This window comes from Microcaecilia unicolor, chromosome 3, assembly GCF_901765095.1.
Source record: "Microcaecilia unicolor chromosome 3, aMicUni1.1, whole genome shotgun sequence".
Taxonomy (NCBI): Eukaryota; Metazoa; Chordata; class Amphibia; order Gymnophiona; family Siphonopidae; genus Microcaecilia; species Microcaecilia unicolor.
The window spans coordinates 436,093,412-436,121,226 of record NC_044033.1 but is presented as its reverse complement, the minus strand read 5'-3'; the positions used below and the strand labels follow the sequence as shown (position 1 = coordinate 436,121,226).

General features: G+C 41.3%; 1 protein-coding gene across 1 annotated transcript in view; it reads right to left on the bottom strand.

Annotated features, from left to right (window-relative positions):
* The window catches only part of ADAM17 (ADAM metallopeptidase domain 17), a 160,281-nt gene that overhangs the window by 27,668 nt on the left and 104,798 nt on the right, over window positions 1-27,815 (bottom strand). The window contains exons 10-14 of the mRNA XM_030198883.1: window positions 24,883-24,971; window positions 20,768-20,920; window positions 18,852-19,051; window positions 12,990-13,093; window positions 10,124-10,261 (exon numbers count right to left, since the gene is read on the bottom strand). Coding sequence (XP_030054743.1) covers window positions 10,124-10,261; window positions 12,990-13,093; window positions 18,852-19,051; window positions 20,768-20,920; window positions 24,883-24,971 — 684 coding nt within the window. The remainder of the gene's footprint in view (window positions 1-10,123; window positions 10,262-12,989; window positions 13,094-18,851; window positions 19,052-20,767; window positions 20,921-24,882; window positions 24,972-27,815) is intronic.

Sequence of the window (27,815 nt, the reverse complement as noted above, 5' to 3'; positions counted from 1 at the left end):
CTTTATTTGCATGTACTGCCTCCATTATATGCAAATCTCTTATGCACATCCACTGCAGATATCTGAAAAGTACAGAACAGTACATACTCAATTCCAAAAAGTACATAAAACAAGACAATTACATCTACTGTACTATCACTGAAAAGTACAGAACAATGGTCAGTACTCAATTCCAGAAAATGCGTACAGTAAAAGACTACTGTACAGTATCTATATAAGTAAGTCTCACCTCAAAAGGAAACACTGAAGCCCTGCACTGTTGGTAGGCTAGGCTGTCAGCACCACTTACTGTCACTCATTGCACCACTCACTCACTCTCATAGACCCGCCCTCAGCCACGCCCCTTCCGCATATAATTCGCAACCCCAACGTTCTAAATGAAGCTGCAACTTCCGATCGGAATTTTTGAGGTGGCACAGATCGGAATTTTTCCCCATGAGTGTCTGCCCCCCCCTCGCGTCACAACGTGATGACGTCGAGGGCGGGGCTATGATACTCAACAAATCCCAACGCTCACCCCTACACCCCCCCACGTTGCCACCGCTACCACCCCCCCAAGGTCGCCGCACTCACTACTCAACCCTCCACCACAGATCGCTGCCGCTCCGCGAAACTGGCCCGCACTCCATCTCTCCCCTCCCAGTTCCCCCACCCTCCGACGCTCCACCCCCCAGGCCGCACCTAAACCCCCACACTTGAAGCCGCCACCGCTACACATCCCCCGATGCAACCACCACCGTCTCGCCTCCTCCTGGTCGCCGCTCAACCCATACACCCACCCCCCATCCACTCCCCCCCCTCCGTCAATGGACCGGCCTACCTACATCTAAACCACAGCGCCTGTCACCTGTATCAAAGCGCTGCAGGCACAAGATCGGTTCCCTTCCGATCTCCTTCCCTCCCAATGTCCCGCCCTCGCTGACGTTACGTTACGTCAGACGACGGCCCGACACAGGGAGCGAAGGAGATCCCAGGGAAGCGTTCTTCTGTCTGCACCGCTTTCACACAGGTGACAGGCGCTCTGCTTTCGATGTAGGGAGGCCAGCCAGTTGACGGAGGGGCCGGGTGGAGGGGGGAAGGGATGGGGGCCGTGGAACTCGACGGAGGAGGGGAGAAGGGGGTCGTGGAACTCGATGGGGGAAGGAGGGGGCGTGCAACTCCAATGGGGAGGGAGGGAGGGGGTGTGCAAATCGACGGGGGGGTAGGGGGCGTGCAACTGCACAGGACAGTTGCTGCACATGGCTGGATAGAGGGGAAGCCAGGGCACAGGACAGTTGCTGGATATTGGTGGATGGAGGGGACAGGAGGGTTGCTACATGGTGGATGGAGGGGAAGCCAGGAGACAGGAGGGTTGCTGGATATTGGTGGATGGAGGGGACAGGAGGGTTGCTGGACATGGGTGGATGGAGGGGAGACCAGAGTTGCTGGACATGGATGGATGGAGGGGAGACCAGGATTGCTGGACATGGGTGAATGGAGGAGAATAGCCTTGCTAGCGCCCGTTTCATTGGTTTCAGAAACGGGCCTTTTTTACTAGTCTACAATAAATACACTTATTTTTGTCTGTTTTTGGCTGGCAATGCATACTTTTTTTTGCAAATTCTTTCATTCTCAAGTTGTTCAGCGTCATTTTCTTCAATAAATTGAGAGAATATTTCGACAGCGGCAAGAGCTTCACTAGGTGAACTCTAGGTGCGTGTACCTCCGAGTCAGAATCTTTATAAGTATTCTCATCAGCATTGTTTGTATCATCAGCTTTTTGTCACCAACTTTAGGCTGAATAGTTTTCTGCATCTGACCAAAATTCGGTAGTAGAAACTTCTGCATCACTAATCTTATCCCAGTCTAGCCAGTTGTTTATAATTTCTATAGACATGTCCATGTTGAACTCTTAATATATCAAAGAAATGTTCATTAGTTTGATTTGCTATACAGGTATCTGTTCCAATGAACCCTTCAAAGTCATGTTCACTTTTGGCCTTATCTGCAGCACTGTTTGTCTAAACTGTGCTCATTAGGAGGAGAAAAAGCTTCACCGAGGCCTTTCATCCAATAATTTTCAATGGACAGTTGCTTAACATCATCCCATGCCTTTTTAATCATGTATATAATTTATTTCAGATTTAAGCTTTTTAGAAACCCTGGTATGCTTGGATTTTCCAATGATATCAAGACTAAAATTATTCCACATCAATAATTTTGTTTTACATTTTGAATGATGCCCTGATCTAAGGGCTGAATCTTAGATACTGTATTAAAAGGTAGGGAAAGGACAAGGATTTTTCCATTTTGTGATACTCAAGACTCTGCCAGCAGGTGAGCAGGGCAGTTCTCAAGAAACAATATCGCCTTTTGTTCGAGTTTCTTTTAACGGCCGGCACAAATGACTGATGAAACAAGTCGTCAAATATGGCAATGGTCATCCATGCATTTCTGCTGCTTTTGTAGATTACAGGTAATTTTATTTTATTAAGATGGCTAAAGCATCAAGGATTTTCAAAACAACCAATCAATAAGGGAACAAACTTGTGTATGTCCATTTTATTGGTGCAAAACAGCAGAGTCAAGTGGTCTTTTTAACAAAATTTTTAAAACCACACTTTTTATGAGGTTCATCGTTAAATGCCAAAGTTCTATCCAGTAACAGTTTTGTAAATAAAAGTAGGGCCGGCGGTGTGGGGAAGAAGAACTGTGCACCCGTTACCCGGAAGTGACTGAGGTGGTACGAACCTGCAGCACTTCCAGACTGGTGCAAAGCAGAAGACACTCTGGCAGCAGTGTTGGGACCTACAAGAGGTGGCCCGCGTTCTCTCATGCTACTTTTATCTACCCCTCTCGGTTCTCTAACCATGCTTTTAACGCTGAAGGCAGGCTGCTTCTCTCATCCATCCAAGGCTCTCTCTATAGCATCCCGCCTCTTCTGATAAAACTTCCTGTTTCCAGGTCGGACACTATAAGAGAGGATTGGGCAGACGAGAGAAGCAGCCTGCTTTCAGCATTAAAGGCAAGGTCAGAGGACCGAGAGTGAGCGAGAAAATGCTGGCAATGGGGGAGGGGGGGAGTGAGAGATACAGCCAGGCAGAGATGCCAGGACCCGGGGGAGACTGTGCCCACGGAAAGGAGGGGTGGGGAGATGACAATGTGCCCATGGAAGAGAGGGGAGGGGAAATGAGACTGTGCTCACGGAAGAGATGGGAAATAAGATTGTGCCCATGGAGGAAAGGGGAAATGAGATTGCGCACACGGAGAGGGGAACAGAGGGGAAATGAAATGAGACTGCGCCCATGGAGGAGGGGAGTCGAGGGGAGATTGTGCCGGGGAAGGGAGATGAGACTGAGCTCACAGACAGGAGGGGAAGGGAGGGGAGATAAGTGTGCCCACGGAGGGGAGGGAAAGAGAAAACATGGAAATTAGATTTCAGGAAGAAGAAAAATGAAAGAAAGCAGAACATGAAAGATGGATATAGGGCATGAAGTGAAGAAGAAAGGATGAGAGAAACGAAATAATGGACAGGATGCCCTGGAAACAAGTTCAAAGCACAGAAGGAAGCAGAACCAGAAGAAAGGAACAAGTGATTAGAAAAATAAAATCACCAGACAACAGTAAAAAAACAAACAAACAGATTTTTCTTTCAGTTTAGTAATTGAAATATGTAATTTTTGAGAATTTACATCTGCTGTCTATATTTTGCACTTTACAGGAGGAAACGGGGCACACTATGCGATTAAATCGCACGATTAAACATTTTTTGTCGGTGTGCAGCCCTAAAATAAAGCTGTTTTGTGAAAGCTACAGAGGAGCGCTGTTAGTACATGCATCACTAAACAGCCTGATCACTACTATGTTTACTACAACTTGTTACATTCTCCTTCAAGACTTTGTAACTCTATTTACTATGTAAGCCGCATTGAACCTGCCATGTGTGGGAAAGCGCAGGTTACAAATGTAATTAATAATAATAATAATAATGTGGCAATAACCTGCCTCTCAAAATCATAAAATGAATGCGTGGTACTCGATAATACACGGTATGCTGCACTGGAAATGACCTGGTGGTAGCTACAACAAGCTTCCTTGGCTTGGAAATGAAGGAAAGCAACGTCTTTGATGCTATAGTATTTCATTATTGTTCCAGTAACAAGCGCACCAATAGTACGCAGTTACATAGTCATGCCTCCCAAACACAGTATACTAACGGTGCTCCACTGTATATACTTCTTAATCTGTGTAGCCTTCATTTTCAGTAAGTTTCTTAAGTTCACTTGGAAATGCATTGGCAGCAGCTGAATCCACAGATAGACTTTCCCCAGATACTGAAACCAGACAAATTCTATAGCCTTTTTAAAACCTATGTATACATATCTTCTACTAGCAGAAAATGTTTCTTTGACAATTGTTTGTCAATTTTTCTGCTTGCGCTTGAAGAATTAGGCCACTAAGAGGGGTTCCTTTCTCTCACTGCTCAGCAACCCACGTGCGCAATGTTTTTGCTAGTTGAAGATTTGCTGCATAATGCACTCGTTTTCAAGTCCCTGAGAAGTATCAACGTTTTTAATAAAGTCTTGCAGTTTCACTTCATTTCCAAGCCAACCCGGAGCGTTACGAAATATTTAAATCTTTTGAAACCTTCATCAGGGATTCCCCTTTGCATACTCTGTCCACAGCCATTAATTTTTCTTGTACAACAAAGCTTTGTTTGTGTTTATTTCCTTCCATTACACTTTTCTGTACAATTGTACAGCTTACTCTACACTGTATTTTGAAAATGGCACTAAAATTTACAGTACTGTAGCAAACCTGAAACTCCATGCTGAAGATACTGTACACGTGCTGTAGAATACTGTAGTGAACAGTACAAATACTGTTTATACTGTAGATTTTCTGTGATGAATACTGTACAGAACTGTACTGTAGCAGCAGCAACAGATTTTATGCTGCTTATCCTAGAATATAAGCAGTGGATTTTCCCGTCCATCTTAATAATGGACTATGGAGTTTTCTTTTAGGAAATTATCAAAAACTTTTTAAAACCCCGCTAAGCCAATTGTTTTTACCACGTTATCTAGCAACTAATTCCAGAGTTTAATTACACATTGAGTGAAGAAATATTTTCTCTGGTTTGTTTTAAATTTACTATTTAGGAGGGATCACGTGATGCCATGGCCAGGGGAGAATGCTGAAAAGTGCTTCTCCGGCCCACCTGCTACAAACCCCACTATTATCGGTATTCAGGTTTTCCTTATCTTTGCTTTTTTTGCAGTCTGCAGGGATAGAGTATAATACAGTTAGTGTTCCAGTTGTGTTCTTAATATAAGAATAGCCATACTGGATCAGACCAATGGTCCATTTAGCCCAGTATCTTGCTTCCAACAGTGGCCAATCCAGGACACACATACCTGACAGAAACCTATTTAGTATCACCATTTCATGCTACCAATCCCAGGGCAAGCAGTGGCTTCCCCATGTCCTCCTCAATAACAGACTATGGACATTTCCTTCAAGACTTGTCCAAACCTCCCAAATATGCTAACTCAGTGGCGTAGCCAGACCCAATATTTTGGATGGGCCCAGAGCTAACTTAGATGGGCCCTTTCACGGCATGGCACTCCATAGCCCCCCTCCCCCCAAGATATTTAAAAAATTATACATTTTTTCACCAACCCCACATCTACATCTCTCCTCCTCCATGGCGTCCCGGCACCTGACCGCTTGTCGCTGAACCCCATCCCTCCCTGGTGTACCTTACAAGCATCCCCAGCACCTCTAGTGATTCAATTATTGCTGCCTGTGCTGGTTCCGCAGGCTTCCATCGGCTGGGTCCTGCCAGACAGGAAATGATGAAAGAGAGGGGAGGACCCTGCCGATGGAAGCCAGCCGGTGCAGGCAGCAATAATGAATCACTCCAGACGCCAGGGACGCCTGCAAGGTACATCAGGGAAGGAAAGGGTTCAGCAACGGGTGGGCAGATGCCAGGACGCCATGAAGGAAGAGAGATGTTGATGTGGGGTGCTGCCGCTGGGTGGACCTGTGCTCACCCAGGCCCAATCGTAGCTACACCACTGCGCTAACTGCTGTCACCACATTCTCCAGCAACAAATTACAGAGCTTAACTATTCTTCGAGTGAAGAGATATTTCCTATTTGTTTTAAAAGCATTTTCATGCAATTTCAGGAGTGTCCCCTGGTCTTGGTACTTTTTGAATGAGTGAAAAAAAATCGATTCACCTCCACCTGTTCTACACCACTCAGGATCTTGTACACCTCAATCATATCTCCCCTCAACTGTCTCTTTTCCAAGCTGAAGAGCCCTAAGCTCTTTAGCCTTTCCTCATACAGGAATAGTTCCATCCTCTCTATCATTTTGGTTGTTCTTCTTTGAACCTTTTCTAATTCCGCTATATCTTTTTATGAGACACAGTGACCAGAATTGAACACAATACTCAAGGTGAGGTCACACCACAGAGCGATACAGAGGCATAATAATATTTTTTGGTCATAGTTTGCATCCCTCTCCTAATTATTCCTAGCATCCTGTTTGATTTTTTTGGTCACCGCCACACACTGGGCAGAAGATTTCAGCAAATTGTCTACAATGACATCTAGCTCTTTTTCTTGAGTGCAGACTTCTAAAGTGGACCCTAGCATCAGATAACTATAATTCGCATTATTCTTCCCAATGTGCATCACTTTGCATTTGTCTACATTAAATTTCATCTGCCATTTGGCTGCCCAGTTTCCTAAGGACTTCCTGCAATTTTTCACAATAAGCATGCATTTTGACAATTTTAATAATTTTGTGCAATCTTAATCACCTCACTCATCACTCTGATTTCCAGATAATTTATAAATATGTTAAATAGCACCGGTCCCAGAACAGACCCCTGCAACACTCCACTGTTCATCCTCCTCCACTGACAGAAATGAACATTTAACCTTACCTTCGTTTTCTGTCCAATAACCAATTCCTAATCCACACCAGAACCTTGCTTCCTATCCCATGACTCTAATTTTCTCAGGAGGGAATTTTATCAAAAGCTTTCTGAAAATCTAGATACACTACATCAACCGGCTGACCTTTACCCAAATATTTATTCACGCCTTCAAAGAAATGAAGCAAATTGGTAAGGCAAGTCTTCCCTCAGCTGAATCCATGCTGACTCTGTCCCATTAAATCATGTTTGTCAACATGTTCTGTAATTTTATTCTTTATAATAGTTTCCACTATTTTGCCTGGCACCAAAGTCAGGCTTATCGGTCTATAATTTCCCGGATCACCTCTAGAACCCTTTTTAAAAATCGGTGTCACATTGGCCACCCTCCAGTCTTCAGGTACTACGGATGATTTTAACGACAGGTTACATATTATTAACAGCAGATCAGCAATTTCATGCTTGAGTTCTTTGAGTACCCTTGGATATATGCCATCTGGTCCAGGTGATTTACTACTCTTTAATTTGTCAATTTGGCTCACTACATCTTCCAGGTTCACTGAGATTTCTTTCAGTTCCTCTACATCACCCTTGAAAACCATTTCCAGTATAGACAGATCTCTTACATCGTCTTCCATAAAGACCAAAGCAAAGAATTCATTCAGTTTCTCCGCAATGGCCTTGTCCTCCCCGAGTACCCCTTTTGCTCCTTCATGATCTAACGGTCCCACAGATTCCCTCACAGACATTCTACTTCTGATGTACCTGAAAAAGTTGTTACTGTGAGTTTTAGCCTCTGCAGCAAGTTTCTCTTCATATTCTTTTTTAGCCTTCTTTATTAATGTTTTGCATCTGACTTGCCACTGCTTATGTTGCTTCTTATTTTCTTCATTTGGATCCTTTTTCCATTCTTTGAAGGACAATCTTTTGGCTGTAATGGTCTCTTTTACTTCACCTTTTAACCATGCTGGCTGATAATTTCTCTTCTTTCCACCTTTGCAAATACGTGGAATGCATCTGGACTAATATGCTTAATGTTTTGGTAGACTCGGAATCGCTTACCCCATCATTGAATTTGGCCCATATAGTAGTGCTTCTGAAATCTGACTGGAACAATACTATCCCCGGATCCTACCGCCCCATTTCACTGTTTAACTACAAGGTCAAATTATTGCGAAAGCGATGGCCGACCACCTCGCTAGGGTTTTCCCCTCTATCATTTATGAGTCTCAGAGTAGGGTTTGTTAAGGACAGCTCTGTGGCTAAGAATCTTAGGAAAATTCTTACTACTATAGAATTTAGTGGGCGGAAGAATTATCTGTCGTTACTCAGTTTTGATGCCAAAAAAGCTTTCAATCATGTTAACTGGAACTTTCTTTATGCCTCCTTAGATAAATATGGGCTCTCGGGTAGATTTTTGTAAGTAATTAAAACAGTGTATTCATGCCCAAGGGCAAAGTTGGTGGTTAATTGCTTAGAAATGAGGGATTTTTTGATTTCCCATGGCACTACTACTACTTATCATTTCTATAGCGCTACTAGACACATACAGCACTGTGGGATGTACCTTACTGCCTCCTCTTTTTGCACTGACACTAGACCCCTTGCTTAGAGGCATCATGGAATGCCCTAATATCCAGGGGGTGCAAATTGGTCCCATAGTTTTAATTCAAGATGGCAGCTTTCGCTGATGACCTCTTAGTGCACCTTCCCAATCCTCAGGACCCTCTACAGTCACTTTTGGAGACTTTTCACAAATACGAAGACTACACCGGGTTTTGCTTAAATCTTAATAAATCAGAAGTTCTACCTTCATCTGATCAGTCATCCTAAACCTGGAATTCTCAGTTCCCTTTGCAGTGGGAGAAGCACACCTTTACCTATGTAGGAATCCAATTAGTGATAACGTCTCTCTTTTGTATTCTTTTAAAGTCGCTGTTAGGCAGGATTAGTTTGATTCATATGGTGATATTCCCCAAGTGGCTTTATCTTCTTCAAACACTTCCTTTATGTATACTACAGAAAGAGCTATAAAAAGTTTATTGTTTGTTCTCTGCCTTTTGCTGGGCACACAGAAAACCAAAAATGAAACTTCAATTTCTAATTGGCAGTTGGGTCGGGGGGGGGGGGGGGGCTGGGATTACCAAATGTGAAATTACATAATGTTGCTTGTTTGCTACGTCATATGGAGATTAGAGAGCTGCATGGGAGCGGGGATAGCAGGAATCCTGCAGGAATGGACCAGGGTACCGAAGGAATTGAACCGACGACCTACGCTTTCCCTCCCGCATATACCTGAAGTCACCCCTGTGGTCAAGCTTGCTTTGGGGCAGGAAAAATCCCCCACTTTCTTGCCTGCAGCCACTGATCCGTCTCACCATTGCCGCTTGTTTAAAATAGCTGCCGAGACTTCAAGTTGTGGCCTTGCGAGACTTCAGTGGGAGTCTTGTGGGGCCACCGCTTGCAGTCTCAGCAACCATTTTAAACAAGCGGCGGCAGCGGGCAGGAAAGAGTGGGGATCTTTCTTGCCCAGAAGCAAGCCACTAGACAACCAGGGTGACTTCAGGTATGTGTGGGAAGGGCACTCAGGGCTGGAGGGGAGGTGGATGCAGAGTGTGGGTACAGAGAGGAGGGAAAAAACGGGGCAAGGATGTTAGATTGAGAACAGGAGACAGTACGAATCTATCCATTTTGGTATACCCGGTTTGACAGGGAAGGTTGTGCAGCAGCACCCTGTAAGTGATTATTTCAGTTAGCAGGAAGTTAACTGTTTGTCAATTTGATCTACACGATCATTTTCTGTATTGGTTATCAATAGACCCTTGACGCAGGCCTTTACGGCCGAAACACGATTCATGTCGGGTTGTTTTTATTGATTTGAAATAAAGATCTTGTTTAAGGAAACACCACTTGTGAGAGGACTCTTTTGGATCCACTGTTTGTTTTGGCTTTCTGTTCCCAGAGAAGAGCTGAAAGCTCAAAACAGAGCAGTTGAAAGTTACAGGACTCCAAAGACCATAATAATAATAGAAAGATTTATCATAACTATGAGAACAAAATGAAAAATAACACATCCTGAATGGTTTTATTACTGCATCTTAAGTTGAAATTGTTAGTCCTCTCTATCTTCAACAATCAGGGTTATTCCCCTTACTCACAAGCAGAAGGCACTAAAAAGTGTTGGCACGTTCTTACCATTACATGCGCAGGAGCGTAGCTGTATCCCCTCTCGCTCACAGAAGGGAATACATATGCCATGAGCACACTTCCCCAGATCCACACACTCAGTCTCATCAGCAGCATTCCCAGGGGGTGGGCACTCACTGCTGTTACCTGTGAGATCAGAAATATAGAGACAATTAGTCTTCTATAGCTGAGAAAGAAATGCAGATCCTGTTTTTTGTGGGAAGATTAAAAATAAATAGATACATACTTTTTTTTACATGCTGCAGTTCTAAATTCTTATACTCTGGGCAGTAATGAAAACTTCAAGTGTACAGAAAACAATAAAATTGCTCTCCTGAGTTTACACCTGCCAGAAAAGAAACCATGACCAAAAAAGTTGTGGCTTTTGGGTCAGCCATTTGCCTTGAAGTTCTACCTGATAGTTTCCTGTGTATTGATGTCTGAAGGGAAACACTTCTACTTGACAATGCAGATTCACTGTCAGTGAGATGGAGCTTTTTACACTGAATCAGCTCTGGGTTTGTTAGGAATGCCGAGATGAAATGCCACTCACAAAGATTTTCTATCTAAAAGTCACATGTGGCTGCGTATTAGAACATAACAGTTGCCATACAGAGACAGACCGAAGGTTCATCAAACCCAGCATCCTGTTACCAACAGTGGCCAATCCATGTTACAAGCACTTGGCAAGATCCCAAAACAGTACAATACATTTTATGCAGCTTATCCTAGACATAAGCAGTAGATTTTCCCCAAGTTCATCTTAATAATGGCTTATGACCTTCTGTTTTTAGGAAGCTATCCAAACCTTTTTTAAAACCCGCTGCTTTTACTACATTCTCTGGCAATGAATTCCACAGTTTAATTACACGCCGAGTGAAGAAATATTTTCTTCATTTTAAATTTACTACTTTGTAACTTGATTGCTTTCCCCCTAGTCCTAGTATTTTTGGAAAGAGTAAACAAGTGATTCCCATCTATCCCTTCCATTGCTTTCCCCCTAGTCCTAGTATTTTTGGAAAGAGTAAACAAGTAATTCACATCTATCTGTTCCATTCCACTCATTATTTTATAGACCTCTATATCTCCCCACAGCCGTCTTCTTTCTAAGCTGAAGACCTCTAGCCGCTTTCACCTTTCCTCATAGGGAAGTTGTCCTACCACTTTATCATTTTCACCGCCCTTCTCCGAATCTTTTCTAATTCCACTATATCTTTTTTGAGATGCAGTGATCAGAATTCCACACAGTATTTAAAGTGAGGTTGCACCATGAAGCATATAAAGGAATTATAACGTCCTCAGTATTGTTTTCCATTCCTTTCCTAATAATACCTAACATTCTATTTGCTTTCTTAGCCACAGCAGCACACTGAGCAGACGGTTTCAACGTATAATCGACACCTAGATCCCTCTCTTGGTCTGTGACTCCTAACGTGGAACCTTGCATGACGTAGCTATAATTCGGGTTCCTCTTTCCCACATGCATCACTTTGCACTTGCTTACATTAAACGTCATCTTCCATTTGGATGCCCAATCTTGTATAGAAATGATTAGTAGTAGTAAGGTACTCTTGTAATTTTTCACAAGCCTCTTGCGATTTAATATTTTTGAATAACTTTGTGTCGTCAGCAAATTTAATTACCTCATTAGTTATTCTCTCTTTGCCTTCCTTATCAGCGCTTTGATTTTAATTGCCATTCCTTATGTTAAAAGCCTGCACTTTCCAAAGTCTACAAACATGCACATTAAATTTAAGGAGGTGATAGAGGGCTTGCTTGGTGGCTCAGGCTCTGTGCCCTTGAGGGAGAGGGAGTCACAGTTACCACATAATAGTGATACCTAGTGGACAGATTTAAGGCTCATAAATTAGAAGTGAACCAGGAGATGTAAACTAGAGGAAAATGTCTCAAGGCAGCTGCAAATGAAAGCTCATCATGCCAGACCACAACCCAGGTTTCAGCTGACCTGTAAGCTCAAGGGCGAAGTCTCCCACCTTAAAAAAAGAGTGGGACTCGGAGTTGGCCAGCCTAATAGTACAAACTATGAATTATATAGAGGAAGAAAATGGATATATTAGAGAGAAAAGCAAGAGCGAGACAAACAGTGTAGAGACATACAGTAGGTGAACAAAACAGTGACAGAGAATTCTGGTAATAAATATTTTCATAATGTAAGCAAGAAGTTAATGGAAAGCAACCCTGCTATTGGTCATGTAACAAGTGTACATCCATTTCCAAAAATAATTTGTATTACAAACTGAATAAATATGCATCAAACACAAGTTCCACCTTTTAGACTGGTCTGCCTTACATTGTAGATGTTATGAAAACTGCATTTAGTACTGGGTTCTTTTAACCTATGTTTTAAAAACTAGGGGGCCTTTTTACTACACCGCGTGGCCCTTGCGGTAATTTCATTTTTGACGCATGTCTACTATGCGCGCCAGAAAACAAAATTTATTTTCTGGCGTGTGGAAGAAACCAGCATGTGGATGACTACCGTACGGTTAACACGTGAGACCTTACTGCTAAGTCAATAGCTGGCGGTAAGGTCTCAGACCCAAAATGGATGCGCGCCAATTTTTATTTTGCCGCACGTCCATTTTCGGAAATGTTTTTTTAAAAAGGCCTTTTTTACAGGCGCGCTGAAAAATGGATCTGCGCGTGCCCAACACACGCCTACACTAGCACAGCCCATTTTTCGGTGCACCTTAGTAAAAAGCCCCCCCCCCCCCCCCCCCCCCAATTTGGGTGTAGTGTTACACTCCACAATCAATTCCTACTACAGAGAAATGCAGAAGAGCATTAAAAAAAACCTGACTTTAAGGGCAATTAATATACACAGATCAAAGTACCTCTCAAGAAGCTCACTTACCAGTGCAGTATGATTCTCCTTTGCAAGTAGCATTAATTGCCTCTTGACACATTTTCTGGGCTGTTTCAAACTGACACTTTTTACAGCAGGGGCTGTTTCGATCACTATTAAATATGGGATATAGAGAGAAAAAGTCAATTGTTCAAAATCCAATTTATCATATCAGAACAATACAGAAGATGTGTAAGAAGCCCTGCCGCAACTACCTTTGACAATGGAATACAGCTCCCTGTGAATCTACCCAAGTTCTGACCATATGGCAGCTGTCACTGGAAAACCCTATCAGTAGCACAGGCTATCAAACCTGCTCACTCTGCTCAGCCTTAAACTACTTGTCTGTTAGCAATACATAAGCCAAAAAGAAGCATCATCAAACTTGACTTCAAGAGGTCCTTATTTAGTAATAGAAATAATTATTTATGTAAATATAGAAATAAAAGTTAGACATAAGTAATAAACCTGATATCCCTTTAAGTTAGACATAAGTAATAAACCTGATATCCCTTTAATTTGTTCATTTAATTGCTGAGGGTATGAAGGTGCCTGCTTGGACATTTTCATCATAAGAAATTCAGCACCTCAGAACTGCTGGACTTTAGACTAACTGCTGGCAGGAAGGGACAGAGGTGCTGGACCCGTGGGTGGCTGATGAAGAGAAGGGTACTGAGGTGCTGGTCCTGCAGAGGAGAAGGGAGAGTGAGATGCTGAGCCAAGGGGATTGAAGGAAGACAGACTGAAATACTCAACACACAGTAGAGGGAAACACATTAGTGTGGGGGAGGAAGAGAAGGCAGAAGCTGGACACAGGGAGACATACAGAAGCAGAGGGAAGATGATGGGCATGAAGGGGAGCATAGGAACAGAAACACAGAGGGGCAATGTCAGACACAGGTATAGGGACACAGAGGTGCTGTGCAGTGCATCACTTCTAGTCCACATATACCTGATGCTGACAAAGATAAGTCAGGAATTACATATTGCACAATCATCAAATCAATTGGGTCAAATACGTTTTTCAGATAACCAAGTTTTTAGAGTTTTTCAAAATATCAAATGGTTAAAATTTGTGTGAATTCCCAAGGGTAGAGAATTCCAAGATACCACTGACTGATAGTGAAGGGAAAAATTAAATGCAAAATGCAAAAGCATTAAATTACAAATACTATGAAAGGAATTAATATGAAGTACACTAGCCGAATCACAAAGATAAAAGGGAGCTAAGTCATTTTGAATCTCATAAATAAGAGTACAAAGATTAAACTAGGCTCTGTATTCTGCAGTAACTGGTCTATTAACTAACGTTCTTAAATAACCTACATATACAATATTGTAAGTCTACTCTAGACAGAACCAAAGACTGAACAACAATCTAAATTCAGCAAACCCGAAAAATGTATGAATTGCTTTTAACTTTTGCATCACATGAAAAGATTTCTGTATTAATTGTATTACATATCCAGAAAAACAAAATCAGTAAACTATCAACATCAACTCCCAAAACTCTTGAATTCTCAAAAACAAAATTATCTGAACCAATAGAAAATCTCTGTGGAAATTCAGGTTTCAGAGACCCTAACCACAAAAACTTTCCCACCTGTTTATTATGCTGCACTAGTGGCTGCCGTGCACTAATACGGACACAACCCATTCACTTTGAATGGGCTGTGTCAGCGTGGCTTAGTAAACATGGGGTTGGTCTTTTCCTGGTTCAGTTTCAAATAATTACTGGTGATCCAACGTTCAATTAATTTAACAACACTCTTTATATCAGACTGAGTGAAAAAAAACAATCTTTTGAAACTGGTAACAATAAACTAATACTGTCTGCATATATGTAAAATGGAATTTTTAATTGTTCCAACACCTTACCCAAGGGTTGAAGCAAAACATTAAACAAAGAAGGGTACAAAGTTGAACCCTGGAGGATACACAGTCTGACTTCCAGCTCATAGAAATATTATCATCTCTCTTCACCAAAAAAAGAAACCTTAAACCAGGATAGCACAAATCCACCCACACCTAACTCACTCAACCAAATCAAATGCTGAGGAAAGGTTGAACTGGATGATAATAGCGTTCTGACCTTTTCTCGATAAGGATTTGCCTTGCGCAATCAAAGCACCTACCACAGTTTCTGTACTATGATTTTTTTTCTAAATCCAGATTGAAAATTATGGAGGGAATAGGGAAATATAGGGGACACAGAGAAGAGATGCTGAATATGGGGAAAGATAGGGTCACAGTGATGGAAGATGGATGGTGAGTATAGAAAAAGAATAAATATCAAATTGGCAGGAGACCCTGGTGAGTGACTTTAGAAGACAAACAGACTTCTTTTCAAAAGAGAAGGGCACCCATCTTTCGACACAAATCGGGAGATGGGCATCCTTCTCCCAGGGTCGCCCAAATCGGCATAATCGAAAGCCGATTTTGGGCGTACTCAACTGCTTTCCGTCGTGGGGACGACCAAAGTTCATGGGGGCGTGTCGGAAGCATAGCTAAGGTGGGACTGGGGCGTGCTTAACACATAGGTGTCCTCGGATGATAATGGAAAAAATAAGGGCATCCCTGACGAGCACTTGGCCGACTTTACTTGGTCCATTTTTTCTTGCGACCAAGCCTCAAAAAGGTGCCCAAACTGACCAGATGACCACCGGAGGGAATCTGGAATGACCTCCCCTTACTCCCCCAGTGGTCACTAACCCCCTCCCACCCTAAAAAAAAAAAACCTTTAAAAATATTTTTTGCCAGCCTCAAATGTCATATCCAGCTCCCTGACAGCAGTATGCAGGTCCCTGGAGCAGTTTTAGTGGGTACTGCAGTGCACTTCAAGCAGAACTATTGATTAAACTTACTTCACTCATTATTGGACATTCTCTGCGTCTTCGAGATCAATTGATTTTATACCCACCTTTTTGTAAAAATGGCAGGTTTTTGAAAATAGTAAATTCCATATTTTCAGTATTTGAAGTATCACTGTCCTTCTTATATTAGGGCTGAATATAAGTATGTTACTTTTAGGAAGAAAGTGAAAACCTTTTTATTTGCTAAAAATGCTAATGATCGGTTCAAATTACAAACATTAAAAAAAAAAATCCTACTAATTTTTTTACTTTGTACACCGCATTGAACCCCAAAGCAGTGATACTAGTGATCAATAAGTTAATATTTGATTTTGATATTTTGTATGGTATAGGAGGAAATGCATCTCTTTCTAATTCTTTGGGGTGGCTTCTTGGGGTTTTGATTTAATATATGTTTATCATTTTTGGTCAGCTATTTATTTATTCATGACATTTATACCCCACATTAGCCCAAAACAGACTCAAGTTCAATGTGGCTTACAAACAATAAGTGAATAAAACATAATAATGTATAGAATATAACACAAATTACAATAACTTCAAGAAGTAAATTAATACATGTGCAGTAAGTAACCAGGGATTTAGACTACCTCAAGGACAAACAATTAAGTAAGGGCGGATAGGTGAGAGCATAATTAAGCAGAACTAGATGGGAAAAAAGCACAATTACGTATTTGGCATTTCTGTTCTGTGTGTGTGTGTGTGTGTGACTGAGATATTCTGTTAGCATGAATTTTCTATTTAGCATTCTGTAGTAATCTGGCTTGTTCAGCCTTGCCGACAGTGGAGGGAATATTTGTGAGGGGAGCCAGAGATTTTGTTAATCCTTGTTACGTATTGTTTGTGATTTATAAAAAGACTCTTGTACAGAATACTGTTTCTTTTTATACTTTAATAGAACGATTTAAACATAAAATCATAAACGTTCAAGGCTTGTGCGGATGGGATCCAAGAGAACTCACAGAGACAGGGATGGGGACAAACTTTGTCCCCGCATCATTTTCTACTTTACTTTATCAGCAGTCTCTGCAGGTATCACCAAGATATACGTCAAGAATAAAAACAGAGAAGAGTTTTAAAAACAAAGGGCCATAATTTTGGATGCACACATCAACAAAATTTGAAAATGAAATGCTTCTCTTTTTTGATCTTATTCTAGATTGTTTGCCCCCTAAGTCAAATAACACACACACTAACATTTTTGAGAGTGGTATTGTGAAAGGTTGTCTAGTAAAATTTGGCTCTTTGCAGACTACACCAAACACTATAGAAGGGTAGACAGCTCTGATGGTGTGGATAGCATGAGGAGGGACCTAGTGAAGCATGACGAATGGTTCAGAAACTAGTAACTAAGATTCAATGCTAAAAAAAAAAAATGCATGGTCATGTATTTGGGCCGCTAAAATCCAAGAGAACGGTAAAGTATAGGGGATGAAGTACTTCTGTGTATGAAAGAAGAGCAGGACTTTGGCCACCTTATTATCATCAGATATGATGATCCCCAAACAGGCAGAAAAGGTGATGGCCAAAGTCAGAAGGAAAAAGGAGGTGACAGTGCTCTTGTATGAGTCTCTGGTGAACCCCCATTTGGAGTATAGTGTACAATGCTGGAGACTGCACCTTCTAAAAAAGATATAAAACAGGATGGATTCGGTCCAGAGAGCAGCTACTAAAATGGTCAGTGGTCTCCATCATAAAGCATATGAGCACAGACTTTTAGATCTCATAAATGCACAGCAGGCAAGACTCTTTCAAATGAAAGAAAACTGGAATGATAAGGCCTAGGATGAAGTTAGAATGTTTTAGACTCAACAGTAATCTAAGGAAATATATATATATATTTTTTTTTTTTACAGAAAGGGTGGTAGATGAGTGGAATGGCCACTCGGTGGAGGTGATGAAGACAAAAGACTATATCTGAATTCAAGAAAGCATGGGAGAAGCACATGGGATGTCATAGGGAGAGGAAGAGATAGCAGATGGTATGAATGGGCAGAGCCATTATGTTTCTATGTTTCAAATTGCTGTATCAAAGTCTTTTTTTTTTTTAAAGGGAAGAGGGCTGCTGAAATGCACTGAAAGGTCCACTTAAACAGCTAGGGCCCTATTTACTAAGCTGCGCTGTAGATGCGCAAACTTTTTAGCGCACACTAATGCTAGTGACACCCATAGGAATATAATGGGTGTCTACTGTTAGCATGCGATAAAACGTTAGCGTGGCTTAGCAAACAGGGCCCCTAGTGTCTATAAGCTACTTGTTCCTTCCCCTTTAATTCTAATTCACCACTGCTGGAGCCAACTGGAATTTATAACCCTTTGGGAATTGGTCATAGCCCATTTCAAGCGTCTAATCTTTATTGTTAGAAAGATCCCTCTGTTCATGTACGATAATAAACCAAAGCTCAGGTCAAAACACAGACAGATGAGACATTCAGCAGGTCCATATAAGTTTACAAATAATACATTTCAGATGTATTTTCTCTCGCTCAGTACATAATTAACTTTCTTCTTTAGATAATTCTCTAAGGAAGCAGAGTAGCCTCAGCCATACGCATCCCATACAATGAATCAAGATACTGAGAACTTAAATAACCTTTGATTGAACATCTCTGTTAAACTTACAATGTAAGCCACTTTGAACCAAGTTACTATTGGAAAAATGTGTGTGTGTGTGTGGGGGGGGGGGGGGTACAAATTTTGAAATAAATAAATAAACATACTGAGATAGTAGTGACTAGTGGACTGCTCCAGAAATGTTAGAACAGTCCTATCGCACAAGTCTGACAATGTGTCACACCATTAGCAGTGACAGACATCATAGCACAAGGACATAGTGCCTTATTGGTAGAGCAGAGAGGAATTGTAAGATCAGGAGCAAGGAGATCTCAATTCACAGTCCAGATTCTGCTGCCCCAGAGCTTTGTAAGCATGGCCCATTTTCCCATTTCATGCCCTCCCAGTGACAGAGGACAATCCAGGCAGGGAATGCAGTTCTCACCTGCAGTTCACACCAGGTCTGAATGTACAATCAGCATTACAACAGGGATCACTATGCTGGTGTAAGAGCCCCGGGTCACACTCTTCTCCCTCATCCACTCTGGAATTACCACATACTTTGTTGTTATGCTCTTTGAAACATATAGAAGCCTTGCTCTTCAAGGTCCGCAAGATCGACTCTCTGCTGCAGCTTGAAAACAACTTTAAAATATTAAAGGGAACATACTCAGTTGTTAAGATAAGTGTCTAACAAGTCAATTTCCCAGCTCCTCCTCCACCCTCATTTAAACAAAATATAGCCTCTATCTCCACCCACAATTACAACATAGACAAATTTGTGCTTTCTGTTCATGCAAGTAAAATATGCACAGCTCTCACTCAGAAAAACAAGGTATTTTATCTCAGTTTTTCCTTTCTTTATAATCTTATCTCCAGCCCATACCAGAAATTATTCTCTACTACCACAGAGCCCCTGCTGGACTACAAAGAAGTCTCCATTATCTATAATATCCAGAATTCTTCAAAAAAAGATAAAAGGTACTGCAAGACAGCAGAAGTAAAATTTAACAGCTAAAATTTGGTTTGTATTATGTTTGCTTATAATAATAATATATATATTTTTAAATGTATTTACCTGCTATATCCTAACAATCTAAGTGGGGAACATAATATCCATACATAATAAAATCCAAATTAACAAAAATGATTGATAATAAAAACATACATTGTAATAACTAATACAAACTTATATGAGACTGTAAAAATAAAAACATGCGATCAATCCCTATTAAAATGAAACTTTATCATTCATCTGAAGATCTTTATGCACAACTAAACATACGAATCGTTAAATCCTTCTTAAACTGAGTAATTTCTTTCACACAACGAAGTTCCATGGGTAATGCATTCCACAACTTGGGGCCTTTAACATAGCTTACTCCACTTGACTTGCTAGTACTTTGTAATTTTTGTTTCTTGGTTTCTAAGAACTAAGTTTAAGGCTCATCAATCTTGTAATTTAATAAAAAACAAACATAGAACATGATGGTAGATTAATCTGATATACTTAAGTTTTTCCTGTTCTGTCTTTGGGAAATATGCTTAGTACATCTGGCCCAGTGACAAGGCTCATCTAGCTTCCTCTTTTCCCCTTCCTGTATACTGAAGTCTACTTTAAGTCTAAAGTTTAAATTCACTTCTTCATATAAAAAGGATCCTCTCTGCTTATCCCATTCTTAAATTCGGATAGTTTTTGCCTCCACCACTTCCACCAAGTGTTTCATGCATCCACCACCATTTTGGAGAACCAATATTTCCCTGTGTTACCCAAATTTACCTCTTTTCAGCCTTATCCTATGATTCATTGTTCTACAATTTCCTTTCCATTGAAAAATGCTAAGGTTAAATATATCTTCTTTCCATTAAGTGTGTGTGTTAAGGTCTTTGAGTCTTACCCATGATGTAGAAGCTGCACCATTATAAGTAGCCCTCTTCCGTACTGCCTCTACTTAGTCTGTATCCTTATGGGGATTCAGACTCCGAAACTGGACACAATATTCCACTGAGGTCTCAATGATTTTATAAACTGTTCCACTAAATTGCTTGGATTCCTCAACATTACCCTGCCTTCACTTCTACCCCTTCCCTAACTGCAGATTTTTCCTGTGTCTGAACATGCAGGAAAGCTGACCACCCCCAGCCTAAACCTACTGTAGCTTTATGGCTGGCCTATTGAAAGCCCTTCAAGAGCTACACTTGACTTCCTCTTCTGAACTTGAGAGCTCTTTCATGTGCAATCCTCAATCTTCGGCTAGCTTGCGGGTCTGAAACATGATCTGATGTCTGTCGGGAGTAGAGAAACAAATACTAGGCTTTTACTTTAGCATTATTATTAATAAACCAATATACATACAATACCTTATTGTTTTCATAATCCCCACTCACAGCTATTGGGTACATAACAAATTTTCCTCCATTATCTTCACTGGGGGCACAGATCTGTATACTGTCAGGGTCATGCTCGGCTCCAAAGTTGTGCCCCAGCTCATGGGTAGTAACCAAGTCTGCTTCCTTCATGAGCCAAGAAAGAACAAAAAGCTATGAGAAGTCACCATGACAAGCAAGTCAACATGAGAAACCTCTTATTTTCTGAGCTGTAGAGTTGAGTCTAATACAGTTATGTTTCTAATACTTCACATAAATACTTGTTAACATAAAATGACACTCCATACAACAATATGATATTATAAGGAAAAATTAAGACGTACCTTATTTATTCAAAATTTGCTATGCTGTTTGAACTAACAAGTAGGGCTAAGTAGTTTACAGACTAAAATTAAGAAGAAAAAAGGGGAACTCCAATAAACATTAAATAGGACAGCGAGAACAAAGGCACATACAGTTTCAGGTAGAATGACAAGTCCAAACCTGATCCACCTCAAGGTTCAAAAGCTTGCAAAAAAAGAAAAGCGATGTTTTAACTTTTGATTTAAACACTTTTATAGATAGTTTGCTACTAATCTCCAGGGGAAGTGAATTCCAGATCACAGGAGCAGTAAAGAAGAAAGCACTATGTCTCATAGACTCAATGTTCAAATTGTGGCCCAGGCAGAATCATTCTATGATTGTTTTGAGCCCTAAGGACACACATCAGGAGCAAGGAATAGTCAGAGCTGCAAGACATGGTGGCACTCCCATCCTAAATGTGGACATGCCAACAATAAAATCTTAAACTTAACCTGAAAGGCAACTGGCAACCAAAGGTGGCTTTTCAATAAGGGGGAGAGACATGGTAAGACATATATGAATGACAAAACTTTGCCGAATTCTGAAACATTTGGAACCAATGAATAGAGGATTGAAGTACCCCAGAGTAAATTATTATTACAGTAATCAAGTCGGGTCATAAATTGGGCTAATAAAAGTGACTGGAAATTAGAGAATGACACGGGGCCGGGGATCTGCAGGAACCGCGGGGGATAGGGACGAGGACAGAGCCCGCGGGGAAAGGGCATGGACATATCCCTCGGGGACAGGGTGGGGACAGAGCCCACAGGGATGGGGACAAACTTTGTCCTTGTGTCATTTTCTACTTTGAAGCCTGTTAATGAACTGGACTGTTATGTTTACGTGATGCCTACAAAGATATTTTGATCCTTTGGAAAAACAAGCAAACATACTGGTCATAACTAGCAAAATCTGCATGGGGGATCCTGTACATCCTGCTACCAGCACATCTTCTAAGAAGATGACTTCTATTCCAGGAAGGACTGTGGAAGACAGGAGAGCTAGATTGAATCCTGAGATTGTTGATGACTTCTTATTTATCCGCAGATTTAAAAAACCTAACAGTGCTTTACAGGGCATATTTTTCCCCCTCTAGGGCATATAGAATGGGTTGTATTTTATACTCCTGGACATTTTAACAGTGTGAATTAGGATTCCTTGGTGTAGTAGAAATCACCTATTGTTGGGGTTGGGAGGGTGGTGGTGGGAAGGAGGGTTATTATAGCTGCTCATTGTTATTATTGTTCTCTATTTGTAATTTATAGACAACAGTTGCACGGCATATTGTTCCTTTTTATACTTTAATAAAAGATTTAAATATAAAATCATAAGTGTTCAAGGCTTCTGCAGATGAGGACAGAGCCCACGGGGACAGGGTCAGAACCTGCGGGGATGGGGCGGGGACAAACTACAAAGAGCAGAGATGTGTCCTCGAACATGGAGGAGATCAAGAATTGGCTCAAAGAGATTAAAGCCGATATAGTGGCACCCTGAGTGGATTTGGCATCCTTAGGGCTAGACCTGAGAGCAGATATTGCAGAGCTTGGGAGCCGATTAGAAGAAGTGGAACGGCATGCAGAAAAATTGCAACAAGAAGAGCTCTTTGATAAAATTGAGGATTTGGAGAACAGGAGTAGAAGGAATAACTTAAGGATTCGGGGCATACCAGAAAACCTGGAGTACCAAGATTAAGTCTGTTGTGCAGAGACTCTCTTCTGTTGGCACAGGTGCAGGTGGAATTATCCCCGAAGAAAATAAAAATATAGATAGGGCCTATAGAGCCTTGGGCCCTGCATATACAAACTTAGCAAAGGACAATGTTGTCTGTTATTAAAGCTATGCGCTGAAGGAAGAAGCAGCTGAGAGAAAGCAAAAGAAGATTATTTGTGACACAAATGAAGTAGCCTTTTTTATGGATGTATTCCCAATTACACTGCACTGTCATCACAACATGAGCGAGATCACAGCTAAGCTCAGAACTGAACAAGTATGATACAGATGGACTTTTCTTTCTGGATTACAATTTGGAAAAAACGCCCTTCCAACTCTCTTGGTTGGTGCAATACAGAAAGCAAGTCGTTGGAACATCCCTCTACACCATCTTCTCCACCAAAGTGGCAACAGGTACCATCTGGTAGAGGCAGGCTCCAATCCACTCAGAAGTTGTTCAACAAGCAACATCAGGTTGTCAAATGACACTTTCAGACAACTATGTTTCTTGAGTTTGGAGCTCTTCACATGTGAGCGATGACTATATAGAAAGCTGATGCTATTTACCTCTTCTTTTGATGTTTATCCCTTATCAGGTCGTCTTGCACTATTGTGCTATGTTTCTCACTGTTGTGTTATCTGTGATAAGACATATATGAGATTTGCAAAACCTCTTTAGAAGGGTCCTGATGGGGTGTCTTTAGTATCAACAGAATTTCGAGCATTGCACATCTGATCATTAATATTTTGTGGATCCTATCTTAGGCCATGAGGTCCTTCCTACTGCCTGATGTCTCAACATATTTTAATGGGGGTTGGGCTTAGCATAAGGTGGGGAAGGGGAATAGGAGAGGAAGGGGTCAGGTTTGGGGGAAAGGAATACAGTGAATTTGTTTCTAAATAACCTCTATGGAGAATTATTACTATGTGTCAAGCGCTTGGCTTTCTGTTAACACTACATAACTCATGCCTGTGCTGGTTCCAGTCGCAAAATGGCTGTCGGGACCTCTCATGGTAGTCTTCCAAGACTGCCGCAGAAAGTCTCACCAGCCACTGATTTGGAGCAGTGGCATGCGGCAGGAATAAGTAGGGTTCTTTTCTGCCCCCGAAGAGGCCACTAGATCACTAGGGCTTCTTAAGGTAGGGCCTACTGGGCTGGAACAGGGAATGATCACAGGGGAGAGGGGGTGTGCGGTGGAGAGGATGACAAGTGTAGGGGGGCTACCGGTGCAGGGCTTTTTTGGTCATGTGGGGGGGAGGGCAGTTTCATTTACAGTTTCTGCCAAAATTGAGCGGCCAATTTCAGTCACAGATTCAGTTGGGCTGTAAACCAGGTCTATAAAATAATGAGTGGAGTAGAACAGGTAGATGTGAATCGCTTGTTTACTCTTTCCAAAAATAATATGACTAGGGGACACGTAATGAAGCTACAAAGTAGTAAATTTAAAACAAATCGGAGAAAATATTTCTTCACTCAACATGTAATTAAACTCTGGAATTCACTGCCAGAGAATGTAGTAAAAGCAGTTAGCTTAGCAGGGTTTAAAATACATTTGGATGGCTTCCTAAAGGAAAAGTCCATAGACCGTTATTAAAATGGACTTGGTGAAATCCACTGTTTTTTCTACAATAAGCAGCATAAAATGTATTGTACTGTTTTGGGATCTTGCCAGGTATTTGTGACCTGGATTGGCCACTTGGAAAAAGGATGCCGGGCTAGATGGACCTTCAGTCTGTCCCAGTATAGCAATACTTATGTACTTCTTCAGGGAGGACCAGTACAATTTAATATTTTTAAAATGTTTGTTTTATCGTTTTCAAAAACTTTCTATCCTTTCTTCTACCTGCTTACAGCTCCTCTCCCTTCTTCCTTCTCTTCACTTTTTCCTTTCTCCACTTTTCCCTCTATGTTTTTCTCAAAGACAGCTGGGGCTGTGCTCCATACATGGATAGGGAGAAGAAGGGAAAGTATGTTTGCAAGGTTCAAGATCAGAAACTAATTAGTTTACGTAACATGCTCTTTTACTAGCAAATACCTTTGTAAGGATGGTTTTTCCATAGTTCTTGGTGCTGGTTAAGCCAGTGTTCAGATAGATTGCTTTTTTTGCAGTATCACTTTCATAAGCTAGGGAAAGAGAAAGGACATGTTAGATGACTAACACAGAACAGGACTGACATTGTACACAGCTTTCAATATATATACATACACACACATAAAGTCATTGTTTGCAACATTTAAACAAGGGCAAAGGTCTGAAATTTTATTTTAGCATTGTGTGAAACTAAATTTTCCCAAGCTTTTCTGATATTGTTGTGCTACCGAAGCAATGACCACAAGTTTTGGAAAAATAAGAGCTGAGGGGTGGGGTCTAACTTATAGGGCAATCTGTTTAGATAATGCTGAGACTGACGTGAGTGACATGTGGTTCTTTTTTTTAGGGGGGGGCATGCATCACTGATAGGAGTGCGAATGGAGCTGAATGCATAATGGGAATGTGATTTGATATACCGCCTTTCTGTGGTTTTTGCAACTGCATTCAAAGCAGTTACAAAATATATACAGGTACTTATTTGTACTTGGTGCAATGGAGGCTTAAGTGACTTGCCCAGAGTCACAAGGAGCTGCAGTGGGAATCGAACCCAGCTCTCCAGGATCAAAGTCTGCTGCATAATGAGATCTTAGGCAGTTACTTTGAGTTTTGGAGACATTGTCAGAGATACTGCACATGTGGGATTTTTTTTCTAAACGGTGGACTTTTGTATGTAGTAATTTGTGCTTACATGACACAGTCTGATGTATCACAATGCACAAATTTGATACATTCATGCACAGGCTGACTCAATTTCAATTTTGGCACTGAAAATGGCACAAAATTCAGATTCAGCCACATTTCAGCCAAAACTGAACTCCCCTCCCCACCACACAAAAGTGGTAACCACACTCTGCCCCCACTGATCACTCACACTGTCCTCCTTAGCCCTCCCTGTGCCTACCATAGAAGCCCATGAGACTGCCAAATGTGGTCTCGGCAGCTATTTTGACAATGAAGATACCAGGGGCAGGAGCGACTGGGGATCACTCCCGCCACAGTTAGGCAGTTTGGGGGGGGGGGGGGGGGGAAGAGTGAATGTCATTCAGGAGGCCAGGCTGGTTTCAGTTTCAACTGAAACCGTGTGGCAGGTATCGGCCGCAGATTCGGTTTTGGTCAGCCTCTATATTCATGTAGAAGAAATCTGTATAAATACATGCATATGTTAAAAATATGCACTGAGAACAGGAGTAAAGCACAGCTGGTACAGTTCTGTGCTCTTGCTGTCAAAAATAAAGCCATGGATTCTACTAAAGCATGGATTCTACTAAATTACCAAGGTGCTGAAAAAATAGCTTATGTGCCTGCATTTTCTCAGGTCATCATTCCTCAATGGGGTGCTTCTAAGTACAGCACTAATGGGTGCTGCAGGACACACTGTCTAGAGTTAGGAGACCATAGGTACAGCAGCCATTTCATTTAACAACTGGGATTTCATATTTCTAAAACAGGATAGATTTAGGAATTTATTCGCTTATTTCTTAAACTTGCTTTTTTGAAAAAATTCACCCAAGGCGGTGTACAATAAAAATAACCTGGATGTAGGCTAAAGACAATTGCAACAGTAAAACAGTCAAACAGTACACATTATAGTATAGTGTGCTCCTTACAATAATCAACACAATACATACTACAAGATCTTAACCAACAGCAAAGGGGACAAGTGAATGTGGAACGTACAGAGAGATTATGATGTAATAACGAAGAGTTTAGAAAAAAGGTGCATGTGACTGATCTCAGTTACAGTACATGTGGTAAGCAAGTTCTGCTGCAATATGTGCAGCCAATGTTAGTCCTAGTATGTGTGACTAGCTAGTTAGTTGCCTCTTCCATGAAAGGCTTGGGAGAAGAGCTAAGCTTTCACCTACTTCCTGAAGCGGTGTCTTGTGTTTAACATTTCAGAGTGTGGGGGCTACTCCTGAGAAGGATTGCTAGCAGGTGTCATATCATGTAATTTCTTTTAGAGAGGGTGTGGCTAGGGATGCTCCTTGGAATGACCTAGGAGGTGCACAGAGGGAGATCCTATTTATGATGCACTCTGGCCCATTTCTTTTTTAAGGCTCTGAAGATCAGAGACAGTTTTATATTTAATCCTGGATTATACTGTTAGCTGGTGAAATTTTTATAAAAATACAGTGGTGTAATCACCTCTCTTATAACCATCTATCAGTTGAGCTGCAGTATGCTGAATCAATTGGGGCAGGTGCAAACCCTTTATAATCACATCAAATATAGAGTGCCTTAGAGTAATCCAGCCTTAATGTTATCATGGCATGAATCACTGTGACAGACGTGCTTTTTTGATGTATGGAGAGAAAAAGCATAGTTGTCGCAGTTGACAGAGGCAGCTCCTGAAGGTTGCTTAATTTGGGGGAATAAGTGAAGGTGTTGAGTCCAGCTGTACCCCTAGGTCCCAAACCTGTGATTTAAGGGAAAAGCTGCATCTTCCAAAATGGATTTTGATGGCAGGTATGTGACCGCTTGTGACTACTGTAATTATCTGTATGTAGAAATTACAGAAAAACAACTGCAGAGGTTACAGTTGATCCAGAATACAGCTGCTAGGCTAATTTTTTGCAAAGCTAGGTATGACCACGTATCTCCTTTGCTGGTTGACTTCTGATAAGAGCAAGAATTATTTTTAAAGTATGTTGCTTTGTTTTTAAGATTTTGGAGGGCTTGTGCCCACCTGATTTAACTTCATTAGTCATATTATTGTATGATGGTAGAGCACAATGTACTTTAGAGGAATTAAACTTAAAAGTTCTCAGGAAAGGTCTGCAGTATTTCGAATGACTAAATACTGGAATGCACTTTCTGTTGATATTAGGGCATCTTCTTCCTATTTTTGTTTCCAGAAACAACGGAAGTCTCATTTA